Source organism: Zootoca vivipara, chromosome 9 (assembly GCF_965207765.1).
Source record: "Zootoca vivipara chromosome 9, rZooViv2.hap1.1, whole genome shotgun sequence".
NCBI classification, from domain to species: domain Eukaryota; kingdom Metazoa; phylum Chordata; class Lepidosauria; order Squamata; family Lacertidae; genus Zootoca; species Zootoca vivipara.
The window spans coordinates 12924343-12946136 of record NC_142592.1 but is presented as its reverse complement, the minus strand read 5'-3'; the positions used below and the strand labels follow the sequence as shown (position 1 = coordinate 12946136).

General features: G+C 44.9%; 1 protein-coding gene across 1 annotated transcript in view; it reads left to right on the top strand.

The window, feature by feature from the left end:
* The first annotated feature begins 554 nt into the window (after positions 1–554).
* Positions 555–21794, top strand: part of TTLL8 (tubulin tyrosine ligase like 8) — a 36237-nt gene continuing 14997 nt past the window's right edge. The window contains exons 1-10 of the mRNA XM_035127743.2: positions 555–630; positions 2044–2139; positions 4469–4560; positions 6407–6557; positions 8588–8655; positions 11231–11359; positions 14223–14337; positions 15610–15735; positions 19478–19658; positions 21056–21204. Of these exons, the coding sequence (XP_034983634.1) occupies positions 555–630; positions 2044–2139; positions 4469–4560; positions 6407–6557; positions 8588–8655; positions 11231–11359; positions 14223–14337; positions 15610–15735; positions 19478–19658; positions 21056–21204 (1183 nt within the window). The remainder of the gene's footprint in view (positions 631–2043; positions 2140–4468; positions 4561–6406; positions 6558–8587; positions 8656–11230; positions 11360–14222; positions 14338–15609; positions 15736–19477; positions 19659–21055; positions 21205–21794) is intronic.

The window sequence follows — 21794 nt, the reverse complement described above, 5'->3', positions numbered from 1 at the left end:
TTGACAAAATGCCAGGCAGCACTCACTGCGGGGCTTGCAACGCCCCTGGGGGCAGGGCATGCGTGCCACCCGCCCGAGCCGCCTGATCGGCTTGCTCCGCTGCTGCTATCTTTGTTTTCCCTAACGCTTTCCCCCCTGACCTTTTAGGAAACCGTGTGCTTATCTAATTCAATTCCATTGGACTCATTCTGTTGATGGTTTTGGGACTGTTAGGTATCTGTCTACTATGTAATAAAATGTGGTGACAGAGCGGCATACTGACTGGAAGGCCACATGCCTGTTGCATCCTCCTCGTGCCACCCTGCTAGAGCCCCCCCCCATGTGCCTGGGGCCATCACCCTGGCAGGCCCCGCCCCCAATGCTGTGCCCTTGATAAAATGGAACAAAAATGGAAGGTTTTCATCAGTTAAAAAAGATCTAAATATTGTAGCCAGATGAAAGCATTTGGCTGTATGTGTAGCCTCTCTGCACCTTTCATTGGAAGCAGAGTTTCAGTTATTCAATGTTTCTTAGTTTGCAGGATTACTGCAAAGCAGTGGAGCAACAATGACAGGATGAACCGGCTTCATATAGAAAGAAAACCGTTCCTGGTACCTATAAACGAAGACGCAAAACATGAAGGAGAAAATCGTTAGTGTTCGCAAATCATTTTTGTTTTGTCCTACTAATTACAGGGGGGGGGGAATGATTTTAAGTTAGTAAGTAAAAAATGGAGTTCAAGATCTCCTTTACAAAGGCAGGGAATTGATGGATCAAAGTGCTCCAAATTAATATTTTTAGAGATGACCCCCAAATAGGGTGACATGACCTTATACACTGCTTCGTTGCAGTAACAATTCATAAGCACCAATACAGTCTGAAATCTGATTCCTTTCCCATCCGTGGGAGCCACTGGCTCTCTTCCACTGCTGGATTCTTGCTGTCCATTGTGGCATCATGAGATCAGGACTTGTCCAAGGTCATCCAATGAGTTTGTGAGACAGAAGCAGTAGGAAAAAATGGTCTTCCAGACCCAAACTCAAGTCAATTCTGTTTATATATATGTGTGTGTGTGTGTGTGTGTGTGTGTTTATTTAATAGTAAATCAAGAAAGCTTTATGTCCCAACTTCCTGTAAAATGGGTTTCCAAAGAGGTGATCAGGGAGGCCAAACCTATGCATGTTTACTCCAAAGCAGGTTTTGCCGACTCCTGTAGAACTTACTCCCAGGTAAGTATGCATAGGATTTTGCCCGCTTCATAAGAGCACATTTGAGTGAGCAAGTGGATCCCCACTGTTGGAAATAGGATGCATGGATGAGATATTACAGTTTCATGTAAAGGTTCTTACGTTAATCATGTACGTTCAACAGAGAACCGCAGTCGATGCTGGTTCTCTGACTCATGGAACTGCATGATGCACAACTTTGCCATCTTGCTCCCAGCTGGGCACTAGTTTTAAAACCAAAGTAAGGGCACAAAACATCACCCACACTCTGACTTGGCTTCAGACGTTATCGCACTGGCAACATGAAGCCATATCAGAGCGAGGGTAATACGCCTGCCCTCTGTAGTTTTAAGTTTGTTTGCTTTTTTAAAAAATGAGGTAAAAATGTGGCATTTACCAGCAGTCCCATAATGCAATTACTGTTCACCCCAAATTTTGCCCTTGTTTGTGCTCCCTCAGAATCACTGAATCAGCATTGCTGCCTCCCCAAACAGTCTGTACCTTTTAAAGCACATTTAGATGTGCATTTCATGTAACATGTGTTAAAGATCTTAGGAAGGTACTCAGAGATCTTTAAAAACTACAGTACAGTATAGTCTGTAGCTGTCTCTGTTGGTTTGTGATCTCAAGTACTGTAATCTTACTTCCTGGAAGTGTATTCTTTCTGTTTGTTTGGAGGAGTTTTGCTGATGGGCTACAGTAAAAAATCCCATGTTCAGCGGTGCAGGCATAAATGAACATAGTATGATTATGTCACATAAATAAAACACTGCTCTAGCTACCTCATGGATTGTTTCTCAGGTTTCCTGTTATTCTGTTCTTATTGTCCCTCTAACAGGACTGGCAAAGCCTGAACTCCCATCTCAAAAATTCCTGAAAATCGCTTTAGACAATTGCCTTCCTGTAGTTTCGTGCCACCAGGGACTGTTTCCTGGTACGTCTCCAGCAACTTTGTGTTCAAGAAATGTATTGGGAATTGGGTCAGAAAGGTTGATTCGAACTTTGAGTGTATTCTGACAGGAAATCCAAACAAAAAGAATATGGGTATTTGAAGGAAAATTGGACAGCGGCGCCAACTATAGGGGATGGAAGGGGCTTCAGCCCCCTAAATATTTCTGGGCAGGGGGCCAAGGCCCTCCCCCCAATAATGAGGGGGCCGCTATCCCTCACCACTGGCTGACTCGTCGGGTGGGGCCAGGTAGGGCGAGAGACGCAGTGATTTTCACTCCGTGCTCCCCACCACTGACCTATTCCCCAGCATGCTGCTGCTGGGAGAGTGCTGGTGATGCCAGGCCTCCTCAATGTGTGGGGCAAGTCTCAAGGTAAAACACCTTGAATTCAATGGGGCTTCTTAGCAGGTTAGTATGCAGCACGTCAAAGTGCAAGTAGATAAATAGGTACCGCTCCAGTGGGAAGGTAAACGGCGTTTCCGTGCGCTGCTCTGGTTTCACCAGAAGCGGCTTGGTCATGCTGGCCACATGACCCAGAAAAACTGTCTGTGGACAAACACTGGCTCCTTCGGCCAGTAAAGCGAGATGAGCACCACAACCCCAGAGTCGTTCGCGACTGGACTTAACTGTCAGGGGTCCTTTACCTTTACCCTTTTATGCATAGGGTTACAGCCTTCAATAGTGATTCTCGACTTTCCTGAAACAAAGCAACTATTGGGTAGGTGTGGCGTGTGGATAACATCTCGCCCACTGTTCCACACCTTGTTGGAAGAGTTAATGGAAATTTTTAAAAATGATTTCAGCTTACATGATCTATGAAGAAATTTCCCATTGTGGGCAGGGGCCTAGAACCTCGAGAGCGATTCTGTTATTGAAGTCAAACCAAAGTTCACGGTTAGTCCAGACTGGCCCCAGGATGCTAGCTTGGAGGTGCAGCTGAAATAACTGGGGGTTGTGTGTGTGCATTTCTTGTCTACATGCGCAAGGATTGGTAATTCAGGATGACAATCCCCCAAACGTTCTTGGCATCAACTCCTGGTTCAGCTTCTGCTCACATGGAATGTTCTTCACTGTAAAGGCATTTGTTGCTGAATTCTCTCCCGGGGCAACAATCCAAGAGAGAGGGGAAAAAAAAAGCTCAATAAAGCCTTATTCTGTGTGGGCAGAGACTTAAGAGTATATGTGGGCAGAGTTTTAAGAGCAAGCCCTAAGGCGTTAAAGGGCTCATTGCCATTAACTTTGGCTAACTTTATTGGAGAATAAATGGGTTGGGTGTTGTAATAAACTGGTTGTGTGTTTCAGTAGCATTTACACAGCATTCTAAACTCTAGTTTGATTTTATTTAATTTGATGTTCTTCCCATGAGCGTGTTTCCAGTGCTGACTGATGTATGTTTCTTCAGCCATGGCATGTAACTTTTTTTTACGAGAGGTCTGGCATCAGTACCTGGTGTGGGATAACCAGCCTCATGTATAACCAACATGCTTAAATCTAATTAATGCATGAAGGGGTTAATGCCATAGAGAAAGCTGTCCTGCCAGGCTTAGCTACCGTAGGTCACTGTGGAAGGAAGGTAATTAAGCCTTTGTTTCCTTTCCATTTACTTGTGAAGCTCAGTGTGTAAAGAGGTTGGAGCTGGTTGCTCCAAATTCAGACCCCACGGCTCTAACAACCTTTTCTTGTATGCCTGTACCAATAATTAGGAACTTACCACCACTTTAATGAAATTTTATTCCCTGTGTTTTCTGCCTGATGTATTGAAAACACATGAATCTGACATTTGGAGAGTTTGTAAGTACAATACACCATTTTTCGCTCACCAAATGTGTGGTCTTTTTTTTTCTATGCTAGGGGAAGAGGGGAACTTTGGAAGGAACTCACAAGGACATTTTAAAGGTTTAATAACCTAGATTTCCACTCTTTACTTTGCTGCATATTTTGTGATTTTAAATCTCTGCTGGGACTCCCTCACCAAACAGTACTTGCCCCAAACCTGGATCTTGGTTTTTGTGAATGCTTTTTGCTGTTTTTATTCTTTGATGTGGCACAACGCCCTGATATAAGTGCAGATGATAAAGATATAAATAAAGGAAAGGGATAAATAAATAAATAACTTGATGCTGAAATACTATGCGAAATGGTTCTCTTTCGTCCTGGGATTAATTTTTAGCTCTCTCTTGTGTCAGCACAGCTTATAAATGCCAAAGGTGTGAGTGGATGGGATCTACAAAAGCAGCTTTGTATTGATTGAATAACCAATTTTGTATTTTTCTTGTTTATTTTGGTAATGTGATATTTTCTTTATACTTTTAGAGCTGACCTCGAGGACTGTGGAAGAGTTGCCTCCTCCCCCCAAAATAGACAAATACAAACTTGCAAGATTTTTAACAGAGAAGGCCATCAGGGTATATGTGACTAGAAATAGTTTTTTTAAATCCAAAGTATTTATTGGTTGTACTGTATTATTAGCATGCGTATAACAAATTTGCTTCAATAAATATGGTACTATTGATTCTGAAAGAGGAAGAAAGCGGAATGCATCCAACCAACAAAAAAGATTCTAAAAAAAATCAATTGCTTGAAACTCAAAAGCCCACACAGCAGCAGTTTGCAAACTCATCACTGCTCTTGGCTTATTTTCTCTTCTTCCATCCTATAATAAATATTTCCCAATTTTTCAGTTTACATCTGGAGGCATAACCTCCCCGTCCCTGAGAGTCAAGAAAATGTTTGAAAGAGAGATTCCCTGCTCAAAGTTCTGGACTCATTCCACTTCTTCCTCTGGTAAACAGCTTTTTGCAGGTTTAAGCCTTTCCTTCCACTCGGCAGTTTTAATCTGAAATCTTAGGCGTAGTAATGCACCCAGAGTTCAGAAACTGCTCGTGCTAAGGAAATTTCCTGTTGCAAAATGTGCCTAGAAAAATGGGGGTTTCAAACAGTGCTTTCAGGTGTCTTCGCATTTATTATTTCCCCCTAGCAAGTTGCTATTCCACAGTGATGAGGTAGAGCCATAGCTGCCAAGTCTCCCGTATTCCCTGGGAAACCCCCGTTTTTCCAGCCGTTTCCCGCTGGCAGCCCGGTTTTTTAAAAACTCCGTAAATCCCCCAGATTCTTACCGGCCCAGGGAGGCTCCTTCTGCGCATGTCAGGAGTCTCTGGACATGTGCAGAAGTGATTTCTGGCGCTGCGGCCATTTTGGAAATCGTCAGAGCATGCGTAGAAGCGACTTCCGGTGCTGCTCTGTCCTGTTCCAAAACGGCCGCAGTGCGACTTCCGGTGCCGCGCCACTGCCGATCCTGGATTTTTCCATCTGGGAGTTGGCACCTATGGGTAGAGCCAGACCGGGTCCAGATCAACTCAATGGCTTTGGGGCTGCTGTTTCTCACAGCTCCGCCTCAGAGTTCTTCTGAATGGCATGGACACTTGAGGGTGCTGGAATTGTTTGAAGAGCCTGTAGCCATCATTGTGCTCTCCGTGACATTGCCAGGAACGTGTCAGGGCCTAGAGATCTTGGAGGATAGCCTTTCCCAGCATGGCTTGCGCTCTCCTTGACCATAGCTGTCAACTTTCGGATTTGAAAATAAGGGATCAGCAGCCTCACCTGTCCCGGGGACAGTCTACGGTATATCTAACAACAGTGGGAAACGGTGCTGGAATAAGGGAATTTCCAGCAAAAAAGGGGAAGGTTGACAGCTGTGTCAACGCATTCACCCTCTTGGATAGCACTGTGGAGATGACTGCAAGAACAGGAAGGGAGGGGAAGTAAGCTTGGATGGTGATGTTCCTAGTGATGGGCCCGGAATCCTAACCTGCGGTTTTGTGGGACTCTTCCTGCTACTCCCAAGTTTGTATGAATTAGTGGACGCGGTTATGCCACGGCCACAATGGAGAGGACCTCATCCAAGCTAGGAAAGACATACACTGTGCGGGTGCATTAGATTATTTTGTGCATACAGCCGTACCTTGGATCCTGAACACCTTCGTACTCGAACGTTTTGGCTCCCGAACACCGCAAACCTGGAAGTGAGTGTTCCGGTTTGCGAACGTTCTTTGGAACCCGAATGTCCAACATGGCTTCCAATTGGCTGCAGGAGCTCCAACAGCTGCCCAAGGAGGCGGTGCCAAATTACTAAAAAAAAAAAAGGTATAGGGATGCTAAATTGCTAAAAAATGAAACTGTGGGAGCTGTACATCAGAAATCTCCTCTATCTTGTCTGCTCTGAGTCTGAAAGGCATTTGCCTGTGATTTCAGGAAAAGAGAATTTTTACAATCTGTGGACCTTACCCAGTAATCCGTGCATCTTTAAGAAAGAGAGGCTGGGTAGAGAGAAAGCACACCGTTAAAGGCGACATTCCAGACCACAAAGAGGAAGGGAATGACGCTGAACGCGTTGTCAAATCTGGTAAGAGCCCTTCAAATGCCATTACCCACTTTCAAATACTTCCCCCTGCTTTTTATCTGTGTAGAAATAGGCATAAAAATATTAGAAATAAGCATGCAAGTTTATATTTTACTGCTTTGACCTTTAGGGGGGGGAAGTTATTGCGGGTACCTTGGTAGTTCTTAATGGTTTAACTTGATTATCATGGGGGAAGGGAGAATTCTTTGCAGGCTTTTGCATGCTTATTTCTTTCTCACAGCCAAGAGTTGCCTGGTGCCTGTCTTCAAGTTTCATAGACAGTGCTTTTTTTTCTTAAAAATAAATAAATGCTTAGGCGTACTCTCATTTTTCTACTCATATTGTTTAGGGATATGTGTACCCTTCCTTCCCCCCAGAAAAAAGTGCTGCTATTAGCTACTGCGATGTCACAGAATGCTAATAATAATAGTAATAATAGTAATAATAATAATAAATTTTATTTATACCCCGCCCTCTCCAGTCAAAACCGGGCTCAGGGCGGCTAACACCAATAAAATTACAATAAAACATAAAAAGCAATTAATTGAAATACAGATTAAAATACAATGTTAAAATTTGAAATGCAGCCTCATTTTAAGTAAGCCATGAGGGAGGAAAACACAGGGGTCAGACTAAGTCCAGCCCAAAGGCTAGGCGGAACAACTCTGTCTTGCAGGCCCTGCGGAAAGATGACAAATCCTGCAGGGCCCTGGTCTCCTGTGAAAGAGCGTTCCACCAAGTTGGGGCCAATACTGAAAAGGCCCTGGCCCTAGTAGAGGCCAATCTAGTCACCTTATGGCTCGGGATCTCCAGAGTATTGTTGTTTGTGGACCTTAAGGTCCTCCGCGGGGCATACCAGGAGAGGCGATCCCGTAGGACAAACATTCTAGCTCAGGGGTCCACAACCTTTTTCAGCCGTGGGCCGGTCCACCGTCCCTCAGACCATGTGGTGGGCTGGACTATATTTTGGGTGAAAAAAGAACGAATTCCTAAGCCCCACAAATAACCCAGAGATGCATTTTAAATAAAAGGACGCATTCTACTCATGTAAAAAAACCGCTGATTCCCGGACCGTCTGCAGGCTGGATTTAGAAGGCGATTGGGCTGGATCCGGCCCCCGGGCCTTATTTTGCCTACCTATGCCATAGTGCCTGGATTTTCTCATACATTTTTACCAATTTCCCGGAAATTCTGTCCAGACGCTATTCCGAATGCCGGATATTTCTGGGAAATTCTGTACGTATGGCAGCCCTACAGTTTACACTTGGCTGAAGGATTCCTACCGTAGGTCTAAATCCCAACACTGAAAATAAGTTCTGGTGATGAGGCCTGGTGCATTCAGACTAAGCACTGCCCCCCCTTCTTGTAGTAAAATCTTTATGAATGGCATTGGAGTAAGATGTGCCTTATGCATTACCCCTATTCAGAAATTTTACTTGTGTTAGCCACGCCCCTGATGCAGAGGCGTAGCAAGCCCAGGTGGTGGTACCCAGTGTGGATTTTTTTGTCACACACCCCAATCGACAGCTCAGGGCAGGCTTGGGAGTCACAGGCGGGCGCCGAATGTCCCCCCCCATTCCTATGCCTCTGCGCCCACACCCCCACATCTCCCAAGTACCCCAAGCCATTGGGGGAAGGGGGGGAACCATGCCGCTTTGCTGGAGCGCTGGCAAAGCTGTGTCCTCTTGGGGGAAATATGGTGGAGGAACTCACCACTAAGTTTGTTTGTGGAGGGCCCAGTTGTAGTGCCACACCCTCCCGGTGAGTTGCTAACTGTAAAATGGGATTAATAAACTCAAGCAGACAATGATCTGGATTAGAAATGGCCACAACTTTATTGAATACAGATATAGGTGGAATTTTGGCTCAGGCATTGGGTTAGCCTGGCCAGACCAATATAATTAATTGAAAGGTAAGGGAACTCAGTTCCTCTGAGTTCCTGCTCAGTTTAATTTGCTGCAATCTCCTTGACTTGTCTGAAAGCAACATACTGATGATTCCTGTTCTGTTATTTTTCCCGGCTCTCTGAAAAGAAAGCAAAACTACTTTGCGCGATGAGGAAGGTCAGATTGCCAATTCAAATGACATCCATGATATAATGGTAAGGTTACAGGGGTAATGAGCGTTCCAGTGAAGCAACCTTTGTGAAATAGATATGAAAAATCTGCTCTGGATTTCATTCCCCTTCCCCTGATTTTCCACACACCTCCCCACCGTTGGGCAACATATTTTGGCCACAGAGCAAGCTTCATCCTCATTGGGCTGTTTGTCAGGTTCCACCTCCTTCACGCTCCCCCCGAAAATTTTTGCAGTTCCCCCAAACCTACAAAGCCACCACAGCCATGTGAGATGTAGCAAGGACTGTTTTGTCTGGATGGGTTCACTGGAGCATTATCAGACGTCCCCGGTTCCCGGGGACAGTCCCCGGATTTGCAAATCTCTCCCCGGACAAATTCCGTCCCCGGAATGTCCCCAGATTTGCAAATCTGTCCCCAGAAAATGTGGCAGCGGCAGCCTCAGCAGCCCGGAGCCAGCCTGGTAGCACAGTTGGCTCTGACTGGCTTCAGGAGCTGCTCGCTGCTGCCGCCACTGCCGAAAGGGAACCGGGGACGTCCGGTGGTACAGATCTCCTGTCCCCTTCCTCCTTTGTTTTGACAGATCGGGGGAGGCTTGGGAGTCTTGGGCAGGCGGGCATTGCCCAGTTTCTTTAAAAAAAACTCTGCACATTTATGTTTCACAGGGTGCGAAAGAATAGCTTTGCACCTTTATACAATATGCATGTGTGCTTGGGCCCAGGGTCTTTTGCCTCACCATCCCCACTACTGACTCTCTGTTGCTACTGTGTTTTTTTTTTAAAAAAGTGTCCCCGGATTCCTCTCATGGCACCATGATATGCCCCCAAACATGGGACCAATATTTGGGGGCAGATCACGGTGAAACATGAAACTAGTCACATGTTTATGTAAGTGTGCAGAACCTGGCAATTGATATTTTTTTGGAGAGAAAGCAGAGTTGGTGCAAACAACACTTTTGAGGACAACTCGCGCCCAAATAGAGGGCACCCTTTAGCTGAAAACCAGTGTGATACTGTGAGCTGGATTGAGCGAATGTTCCAAATCAGAGCCACCCACCTGTTTTTTTGTCCAAGATAAGAGTGACCAAGTTACGCATGCTTGTTTCAGCACATGACAAATGCCGCTTGTAGTTTGGTCCACTTGTAAAAGTATAGAAATCAGGCAGGTGCCTTCACTGTATTCCTTTTGGCGCCTGCTAAAGATATTCTTATTTAGACAAGCCTACCCAGCGGGTGGCACTGTGGTCTAAACCACAGAGCCTAGGGCTTGCTGATCGGAAGGTCGGCGGTTTGAATCCCCGAGATGGGGTGAGCTCCCATTGCTCGGTCCCAGCTCCTGCCAACCTAGCAGTTTGAAGGCACGTAAAAATGCAAGTAGATAAATAGGTAGGAAGGTAAACAGCGTTTCCGTGCGCTGCTCTGGTTTCGCCAGAAGCGGCTTAGTCATGCTGGCCACATGACCCGGAAGCTGTCTGGACAAACGCCGGCTCCCTCAGCCTATAGAGCGAGATGAGAGCCGCAACCCCAGAGTCGTCCGCGACTGGACCTAAAGGTCAGAGGTACCCTTACCTTTACCCAGATGTTTAGAAAGTCTGCCTGAGTTTCAATTTGTTTCAGTCTATTCTATGGTGGTTTTTAACTTTCTGTATAAAAGGTTACCTTTGAAGGTGACCCAGAAACTACAACTAATTCAGAATGAGGCAGCAGACTGGTGACTGGGAGCAGCCACTGAGACCATATAACACCAGTCCTGAAAGACCTACATTGGCTTGCAGTACATTTCCGAGCACAATTCAAAGTGTTGGTGCTGACCTTTAAAGCCCTAAACAGCCTTGGACCAGTATACCTGAAGGAGCGTCTCCACCCCCATTGTTCAGCCCAGACACTGAGGTCCAGCTCCGAGGGCCTTCTGGTGGTTCCCTCATTGCAAGAAGTGAGGTTACAGGCAGAGGGCCTTCTTGGTAGTGGTGCCCACCCTGTGGAATGCCCTCCCATCAGATGTCAAGGAAATAAACAACTATCTGACTTTTAGAAGGCATCTGAATGTTTGATGCTTTACAGTCATACCTCGGTTTAAGTACGCTTCGGTTTGAGTACTTTCAGTTTAAGTACTCCGCGGACCTGTCTGGAACGGATTAATCCGCTTTCCATTACTTTCAATGGGAAAGTTCGCTTCAGGTTAAGTACGCTTCGGGTTAAGTACAGACTTCCGGAACCAATTGTGTACTTAAACCGAGGTACCACTGTATTTTGTTTTTAATATTCTGTTGGGAGCCGGCCAGAGTGGCTGGGAAAACCCAGGCAGTTTGGTGGGGTATAAATATTTCATTATAATTATAATTATTATGAAATTCTGGTGGTAACTTTTTGTGATAATTTTATTTCTTTATCTTTTTTTGTAAACCGCTTTCATGCTTTTTAGTTTCATTTTCATTTCGCTTTTAATTTGTATACTGCCTTTCTATATGCCCATTCACAAGGCGGTTTGCATGCTGAAGAAACAACAATCAAGAGGCATATGAATTTTATGAAATAAATAAATATTGGGTTCGTAGGGTAGGAGTTTCCTGGTGGAATCATAATGCAGTCTTCTTTGGGCCAGTCTAGGTTGGTAAGAAATGAAGAAACTACCTTTTACTGGACGATAAAAAAGGATGCTGTTGATTACTACAATCTCCACATTGATCAGATGCTGAACCATTACGCAAGAACTGGCTCCTTTACAACTAAAGTAAGTATCGCAAATAGTGGGTAGGATAACTTGCCATTACAGCAGCGACTGACTTCTGGTATCAGAACTGTAAAGAAAGCAACGTGTGGGATTTTCTGTGCAAGAAAAGCAGTCTTGTAGCCGAATCGGTGCTTTCCATCCCTTTCCATCCCCCACATTGTTTTGGAATTTTAGGAAATCAAAATAAAATCCACCCATTTTGTCAGAAACAACCCCCACCAATAAAGAAAGCTCAGCATTGGTATTGATTAGGGAACACATCCTAATTGGGTGAGCTTTGATTGCTTACACTTATTACTGATCAATACCACTTACAAGATAAAAAGCAGCTGGTGAGAACCTCTTTCATCTTGTTTAGAAGGATTGTATTGTTGGGACCCAGGTGGCTCTGTGGTTAAACCACTGAGCCTAGGGCTTGCTGATCAGAAGGTCGGCGGTTCGAATCCCTGTGACGGGGTGAGCTCCCGTTGCTTGGTCCCAGCTCCTGCCAACCTAGCAGTTCGAAAGCACGTCAAAATGCAAGTAGATAAATAGGAACCGCTACAGCGGGAAGGTAAACGGCGTTTCCATGTGCTGCTCTGGTTTGCCAGAAGCGGCTTTGTCATGCTGGCCACATGACCTGGAAGCTATACGCCAGCTCCCTCGGCCAATAATGCGAGATGAGCGCGAAACCCCAGAGTCGGTCACGACTGGACCTAATGGTCAGGGGTCCCTTTACCTTTTTATTGTTCCACCCAGGTTCTTGCAAAGCACAAGCTCTCACTTGTCAGCTTCCACCTCCTTCCTGATTTTCTTCCAACGCTTGCCACCTTTTCCTTGCAGGATTTTATAAGCACAAGGTATCTACTGTTAACTGGCCCTTTGCAATGGGCCAGTGCCTTGGTCTAATTCAGGGGTCAGCAAAAACTTTTTTTTTGGAGGGAGCCAGTTCACCGTCCCCCAGACCTTGTGGCAGGCCGGACCGCACACTGCGGAGGGGGCACCTCTCTCTCTCCCCCTCTCTCCCCAACCCCTCCCCTCCCCCTGCCTACCTATGCTGCTGCAAAGCCGCTCGTCCCTCCACCGCTGCCGCCACCAGCCTCTGCCGATCGCAAGGCAGGCACAGAAGCCATGGCTGGGAGACGAGCAACCTGAAAGGGCTGGCTGGCTGGCTCCAGAAAAGTGCTACTCAAAATGGCGCTCAGCCAGCTCAGCCCAGCCCCCTTCCTCCACTATGCAGGGCAGGGAGGAGGGAGAGAGGAGGTGTTGCGGTGTGTGAGAGGGAGGGGGGGGGGGAATGGTGCCAAAAAGTGGCACCGCTGGAAAAAATGAACAAACAGAATTCATGGAATGTCCGTGGGCTGGATCCTGAGGGCAATTGTGCCGGATCCGGCCCACAGGCCATAGTTTGCCGACCCCTGGTCTAATTCCTTCCTTTGTATCACCACGCCATGTTTTGGGTCTGGGCAGAACCGTTTCCTGAATGGAAGGGATTCTGTTGAACAGGAGAAAAACAGAGCCTTAGTGCTTGCTTGCTGGCAAACTCTCGTCCATCCCATTAGGAAATCAGAAATCACCTTGCGGGCCTCTTCAATGATGCATAAGGCTCTTACAAATACTGATGGCATCATTCACTTGACCAATTTCCATTCCTGTCCACAGATAAAACCTGCCAACAGCAGCAATTTTCACCAGAATGCTGCAATGCTCCTATGCACGCTGAATGCATGGTTGGTGGGGGCCATGGTTGGTCACGACCCTGCTCCCACCTCCCAAAAACAGCCGGGGTGTTTTTCTGATACCCCTTCCACAGTACTGCTGAAGCCAAGAAGGTCTGGTCATGTAAACTCCCTCAGTGGGAACTGTATGCAAGCTACTCTGAGAGAAAGCAGAGTGAAAACGTAATTTAAAGATGAAGGCTGATCTCTGGATACATGTGTCCAAAGACTGCATTGGTTTGCAGGGAGGAGAAGCATCTCTAGCCCACAGCCCTACAGTACCTGATAGAGTGAAGTAAAAAAGGTAAAAGTAAAGGATCCCTGGATGGTTAAGTCCAGTTGAATTCAACCATGGGGTGCGCCGCTCATCTCCACTTTCAGGCTGAGGGAGCCGCATTTGTCCACAGACAGCTTTCCGGGTCATGTGGCCAACATGACTAAATCGCTTCTGGTGCAATGGGACACCAGAAACGCCGTTTACCTTCCTGCTGCAGTGGTACCGACCATATTTTTCTGTGCCATGTATAAGACGACCCCTATTTTTTTAAACCCAAAATTAAGAAATTAAGTTTTGGGAGGGTGGGGGAGGTCACTTCTGGCAATCACTCACCCGCCTGCCCACCACTGCCGATCGCTTGCCAGAGCCACTGATGATCGCACACCTCGCTGCGGCCAATTGTGTGCCCGCTCGCCGCCGCCACCCACTTGTCACAGCCACCAATCACCTGCCCAATTGCCACAGCCAATCGACAGCAAGTCTTGCCGCAGGCACCAATCACCCGCCCAATCACCGCTGCCAATCTCCTGGTTGCTGCTGCCATTAATCACACCTCCCCCCCCCTGCATTCACATCCGTGTATAAGACAATACCCAATTCTTGGCTAATTATTTTTTTAAAAAGCAAAAATATAGTCTTATACACGGGAAAATACGGTATTTATCTACTTGTGCTGGCATGCTTTCAAACTGCTAGGTTGGCAGGAGCTGGGACAGAGCCATGGGAGCTCACTCCGTAAGCAGACTTATATAGAACATATATCATTTTTACACATTTGGAGACAGGCAGGATTGTTTTCTTAGAATCACAGAATCCTTCCTTTTTCTTTTGACTTGCACGTGTCTATTAAAGCAACAAACCTCAGGTAATCCCCTTGTTTTATTTAAAGATTGGGCTTTGTTTGCATATGAGGAATTTGCCATGGTATGTGTCAGCCAACCCAAACTCTTTCTTCCCTCGGTGTTACGGCATTTGCATGGACGACGAGAAACTAGATTTTATTGGTGAGTTGCTTTAAATTTCTTTCCTTTCGGTCTTGGGAACGTGGCACGGTTTTAGCCTCGATAGGCAGAAATGTTTTATATGCTTACGGTACTTTTAAACATGCACAGTTATTTTCCTTTGGGGTGGGGGGCATGCTCAGTGACTCATGCAGGCCATCTTGAAAAGTGCCAGATATACGTATAAACTAAACAAGCTATAGCTTAGGGCCCCACTCTCTTGGGGGCATAGCTGTCAAGTTCTCCCTTTTTAAAAGGGAAATTCCCTTATGCTGAATAGGCTTCCTCGCGAGAAAAGGGAAAACTTGACAGCTATGCTTGGGACCCCCCAAAAAAAATTAAAGGAAAAAACCACCTGGATGTACATTTCCAAACTATAAGATAAAAAAAACAAATAAATTAAAACCTACATACAGCAAATGGCTTTAGATACCTGTTAGGTCCATAAATTACCATATAGCATATTTTCAACACAAAAAACAGCGACAATTGTTGACAAAGGAGAGCTGGACATATAAAGGGCCCCATTACCTTCAGTCTTTGTCCATGGAGTTTTCTTGGCAGGGATACTGGAGTGGCTTGCCAGTTCCTTCTCCAGGTTGATCACATTTAGTCAAAACTCTCCACTATGTCCTGTCCATCTTGGGTGGCCCTGCATGGCATAGCTCATAGCTTCTCTGAGTTATTCAAGCCCCTTCGCCCCGACAAGGCATTGATCCATGAAGGGGAAATTAGCCCTGAGCGCTCACTGGAAGGACAGATCATGAAGCTGAGGCTCCAATACTTTGGCCACCTCATGAGAAGAGAAGTCTCCCTGGAAAAGACCCTGATGTTGGGAAAGATTGAGGGCACTAGGAGAAGGGGATGACAGAGGATGAGATGGTTGGACAGTGTTCTTGAAGCTACGAACATGAGTTTGACCAAACTGCGGGAGGCAGTGGAAGACAGGAGTGCCTGGCGTGCTATGGTCCATGGGGTCACGAAGAGTCGGACACGACTAAACGACTAAACAGCAACCTTCAGTAGCTTAGGGCCTCACCAAACCTAAACCCGGCTCTGTCCACGAAAACACTTGCAGTTGCAGAACTAAAAGTTGCCCTGTGGTCATTTACTTGCCACACTGAGGTTATGGTTCGGCAAAATGTTTACTGGATTTATGTGGACTTTGTAATGCTCTCACCAAATTCTTACAAAACTCCCCAAGGCTCTGTCATATATATAACTTGTGTTTTGCTTAATGGGACAAAGTCCAAAATAGTATGTCATTTATTTCAGATGACTTCAGGAAAACAGCAGCATCTTCCATAATCAAATGGGTTGTCAATTTACGTCTTTCGGGTGATACCTTTAACAGGTCATGTAAAGAAAATGCTGATAAAGAAGATGCGACTTCCACTAAAGGTATTGCTTAGCAGATGTATTAAAATTACAATTTTTTTAAAAAAACCTTTCATCTGGGGTATTTTGTGTGCTGTGCCTCTCCTGCAGCTGTTGAGGCATTTTTATTTTTATTTTGCTGCCGCAGCTTCTTCTTCTGTGTGACAGCATTATGGCATAATAGCAACACATCTTTTTAAAACAGCAAAACACATCAAAAAAATTCGAACAAGGACGCAAAAAAGATCAAAAGGTGGTGGCAGTTTCAGAAAAAAGAGAAAAAACAACCAAACTGGTAAGAGCAGTTTTGGACATTGCCTTGGTTAGAATAACATGAGGTGTTACTGGTTAAAACGAGCTGCATTTAGAACATGTAAACAAGGCAGCTTAGAATCACATTAAAATTAGGTGTAATTGCTTCAAACCAATAAATACATAACAGAATGAAAAATAAATCTAAAGAGCAACTAGAGCAGCTTTAAAACAATTTATATAGTTTTAAAAAATAATATTTATTAAGTTTTCCAATTTAATAAACCAATAAAAACCACATTAAAACATTCTAAATTACAATACAATCTGAAAAGCCAAATATAAATGCCAAATTATATATCTTTGGGTAACTTCCCATGCTCTGAATTTCGCAAAGTGCTGATCATCTAATGTTACATTGCATTTCTTCATTAATCAATGAACCATTCTGATGCTAATCCTTCATTTAATTTTCATTTATTTTTGCAACCACTGGTCTGTTCAACTTTCACCTTCTTAGTTCTGTAGGAAATATTTTTCCCTGTTGTTATCCACACTCCAGCAATTCCATTTTCGGTTTCTGCTCACAGGAGCCATAATAACATCCCAAACAAAGAGATGCCCTTAGCTCCGGGCAGACACCCGGAATTCCCCTCTGTAATCTCGCTCCATCTCTCAACATGCTGGTACCTCTGCCGAAACACCATAACTCCTGTCCAGAATTCATTCCATCCTTCCACTGAGGGTAGCTGTCAGAATCTTCACCCAGTCAGTATTATAATTAAATCACAATGGCAGCAGGATGCTCTTTCGGGCCTGCTTGCATATTTCAAACAGTTGCCTTTCGGGGGAGGTTTACCAGCTAAAACTGCAAGTACAAATATATCAAAAGAGAATAATAAAGGCTCACCTCCCCCTGGGGCTATACAATTAATCCATCAGTTAATTCAACAAGTGGGTCAGTCCTTTGTGCTGTTGTTCTTGCTCCTCAGCGATGTTACTTTCATTTTCTGCTCACAGGGATAATTTTAACTGGGTTACAGTCCACCATTAATCCCAGGCAGATACCCAGAATTCTTCTCTTTGGTCTCTTTCCAGCTGCTAATGAGATGTTGCCTCCGCACAAACACAATAACTCCAATCAGGAATTCCTTTCATCTTTCTCTTAATGGTCATTGCCAGAGTCATAGTCAAAATTTCACACAGTCCATTTCATAGTTAAGCTTAGCGTCCACTCACATATTTCAAACAGTTGTCCTTTAGTTACAACAAAAGACTTTCTCCAGATCGAGTCCTTCTCAGTGGCGGTTAAATCAGCAAGTTATTTTATCTCCTCTAGTTCATTAAGTTAATTAAGTCCGAATTTTTATCTTAAAAAACAGGTGTCCTCTGCTCATGGCACCGGCTGTGGAGAGTTCCCAAGACGCATGGTGCATTGCACCTAGCTCCCCCTGCCCCCCGCGTTCCTTCAGGATGGGCAGCAGGTATCGGACGATCTGCGGGTGGGTTGCCCCCCCTGGCCCTGGGGGGGGGGGGTTGGGGGAGGATAATTACTCCCATATTATCCTTGTTATCCACACAAAAGGGCTCTGCTGTTATGGTACAGCCGCTCGCCATGGCAGCCAAACAGGAACCCCATAAAACAATTTATAAACTTGTAAAATCCACCAACTAGTGGTACAAGCACAAGTAAAATTTTAAAGCTCAAAACAAGATTAAAATGATACAAAATTGCATATACATTTTTTTAAAAAAAAACCGTTCTGGGGGTCAATAATCTGTCAGAAAGTAAACCCTTCTGATCTAGAAGTTTCCATTGGTTGATATATTATATATTATACTAATCCTGGGTGCTAATCATTATATGTCAAATTTTGATCATTCAAGACCTGGGCAAATAAATAATAATAATAATAATAATAATAATAATAATAATAATAATAATTTATTTATACCCCGCCCATCTGGCCGGGTTCCCCCAGCCACTCTGGGCGGCTTCCAACAAAATATTAAAATACAGAAATCCATCATACATTAAAAGCTTCCCTAAACAGGGCTGCCTTGAGATGCCTTCTAAAGGTCTGGTAATTGTTATTCTCTTTGACCTCTGGTGGGAGGGCATTCCACAGGGTGGGTGCCACTACGGAGAAGGCCCTCTGCCTGGTTCCCTGTAACTTGGCTTCTAGTAGCGAGGGAACCGCCAGAAGGCCCTCGGTGCTGGACCTCAGTGTCCGAGCAGAACGATGGGGGAGGAGATGCTCCTTCAGGTATACTGGACCGAGGCCATTTAGGGCTTTAAAGGTCAGCACCAACACTTTGAATTGTGCTCGGAAACGTACTGGGAGCCAATGTAGGTCTTTCAGGACCGGTGTTATGTGGTCTCGGCGGCCGCTCCCAGTCACCAGTCTAGCTGCCCTATTCTGGGTTAGTTGTAGTTTCCGGGTCACCTTTAAAGGTAGCCCCACGTAGAGCGCATTGCAGTAGTCCAAGCGAGAGATAACTAGAGCATACACCACTTTGGCGAGACAGTTCGCGGGCAGGTAGGGTCTCAGCCTGCATACCAGATGGAGCTGATAGACAGCTGCCCTGGACACAGAATTGACCTGCGCCTCCATGGACAGCTGTGAGTCCAAAATGACTCCCAGGCTGCGCACTTGGTTACCCCATTCAGGACCAGGGAGTCCTCCACACCTGCCCGCCTCCTGTCCCCCACAAACAGTACTTCTGTCTTGTCGGGATTCAACCTCAAAAGTGAAATATACACTTTAAAAGACACCTTAAAAATCTGACATAGGTGCCTGGCAGAGGTGCTGAAGGGAGTAAAGCTTATGTTTTTTGATGTAAAGCAAATCAGTTTCCATGTGAGATGCAATGTTGGCACTGGAAGGCTTCTGTTGTCTTTTGACACATTTGGATCAGACCCAGACTAGACATTCATTGTTGGCGGAAGTCAGTTGGTAGAGTTCACCACACCTCAACCAGTGTGATGTATCAGCAGAGTATGAAGAACCCCAGCAAGAATCTTCAGAGATTTCCATATCCCAGCAGAACAGCTTTTCCAGACCCACTGTTAGGATGTCATGCAAGATGGCGTCTCTGGGCTTCATTTACTGATACCCTATAGGACAATTCATTTTTGTTTTATGGAAATATCTGAACTTCAGGCTATTTACCCGAAATATTTACACATCCTACCATGTCATGGAAACAATTGAAGACATTTTTTTTTCCTAACAGGCCTTTCCATCAGGGTAAATGGGTCTGTTGTGCATTGTTCTAATTTTGTTTAAGACGTATTTGCTGTTCTTTGTGTTTCAATCTTTTCTTTGCTGCTTTTATTGCATACCACCTTGAGACGATCGTGTAGAAGATGTTCAATACATGATGATGGTGATGATGATGATGATGATGAAGAATAATTGCATGTCCCTTACAGAGGATTCTTTATGAGAGAAGGTTTTGCCTACAGGGAGGGTGCAAATCACTAATAAATACTTTGCTTCGTATTCCGTAGATTCCGATGATAATAAAGCAAAAGAGCTCCCTGAAAGACTAGTCGAGATGGCTTGCAAAGTGTGTGAAACCTATCTTGCACAATTTGAACATAATGACATTGACTCAGAGGCAGAAACTACTCCTGTACTTTCCGACAGAGAATGGAATCAATTAATTGAGCAGTACTACTCTCTCATTCAGTAAGTGTTCACTTCAGCATCTAACTGTGTTGACAGAAGATTGTGAGCCTTTCTCTTGATTCCTTACTCTTCTTACCATTTCTACTGAATCGAGGTTCTGAGTGGAGAATTCTAATTCGGAGTGAGAATTGGAATATCATATGGATCTAGACAGGCACCCCCAAACTTCGGCCCTCCAGATGTTTTGGACTACAATTCCCATCATCCCTGACCACTGGTCCTGTTAGCTAGGGATCATGGGAGTTGTAGGCCAAAACATCTGGAGGGCCGCAGTTCGGGGATGCCTAGGAGGGAAAAGCCCATCTCAGATGAATTAAAATGAAGCTCAAGGGTATCCTCTCGTGAGTGTACTTTAGGAGATTAGTGAAGTCAATGGGGCCTATAATTTTAGTTCCCTCATGATCTGACCCTCCCCATTATAGCAAAAATTGAGGCCCACTTATAGACTTGGAGAGTTTGGGGGCGCAAAGTTCATCTGAGGCGCCTTTCTCTCTCTCAGTCCCAGGCACACAGGAGGGTGGAGCCGGCCAACCACCTCAGCGTCTCCCTGGTTCGGTTGCCCCCGAACTCGCGGCACAGAGCCACCCGCAGCAGAAGAGCCTGCTGCGGCGCTCTGAGTGACGGGCGGGCTCTTTCCCAGACTCCACTCTTGGGCCCAGACTCTCGGCCTGGCGCTCCTGAGAGCCCAGTGCCTGGGTGCCCTGCACCCCTAGCACCTATGGGTAAGACGGACCTGACTTTCAGTAGCTTAGGTAAAGCTAAGGTCAAACCTAAATTTGGCCCTGCTGGCAGCCATGCTTTAGCCAAGCTGGAATGCTCTGAGCTGTATGGGAGAGGAGGGAGAAAGCAGTTGAAAACTCTGTGTCAAATAGGTCAACCAGCAGGGCAATGAGAGCCAATCTCTCCATTGAAGTCAATCACCCAGTAATTGGAGCTCAACTCAAATTTAAAGTGCTGTGCTGAGATTCCTCCATAGTGGCACCCAGGCTGTGCAACACCCTCCCGTCAGATGTCAAAGAGATAAGTAACTCTACAACCTTTGGAAGGCATCTGAAGGCAGCCCTGTATAGGGAAGTTTTTAAATGTTTGATTCTTATTTTTTTACGTTTCTGTATATGCTAGAAGCTGCCCAGAGTGTCTGGGTTGACCAGGGCAGATGGGCAGTGTACAAATAAGAAAATTATTATTATGAATTATTCCTCCTGTCCTGGAAAAACCACAAGAATTCTTCATAGCATTTTGAAGACCAAGAGGGTCCACAAGCTGTTATAAGACTGTTAGCCCCACTCCATTTTCAAGTACTCTACCTGAAATAACCATTGTTTTAATTTTAATTGCAGGAAGCATTTCTAACATGTTTCTTACGGAGTTTTAACATGGCTGTTGTTTATTTCCAGTGAGGGCGCAGTGATTTGTAATGCAGAGAACTATTTTACTCAGTGTCAAAATATTTTGCGCAGAATTCTATTAGTAAACCCGCAACGAGATATCGATGGCCTCCACAACATCTGGATTATTAAACCTGGAGCAAAATCCCGTGGCAGAGGTAGGAATATTATTACCCTTTGGTGAATAAAGACATCAAGCCCAGGAATGCTTTTTGGGAAGTCTGGATGGGAGACTCTCATAGGTTCCGCTTGGCAGGTAAAAGCAATCCTATCCTATTCTCCCAGGCATTTGGAGTAAATTAGTACCCACTTTTCAGTTTTATTGTTCCCATACTGCTGCTCTGTTGGTTGTATTTATTAACTGGGTTGTTAATAAATGTTATATATGTGTGTACTCAGCGATCTATTAAATATTAATTGTACACCCATACAATACTGATAATGGTGGTTTTTCAAAGCGGTTAATAGACAGTCAATGTTTATTACGGCAAACAGCCAGCATATCAAACCAGAAATTCTGCATAATTCCCTACATAAACAATAAAAATGACTGATACGGGGTTTCAACAGTCAATATACTAATTAAGTGTAGAGTACTTAAAATACAGGTCCAGAGGAATAAAACACCATACAAAAATAAGAGATTTAACTAAAAACTGTAGCAGCAATATCATCGTCGGAGGGCAGGACAAATTGTTATAATATGTTATTCAATAAAGGAGATTTATGTTTTTTAATAGCTAAGGTG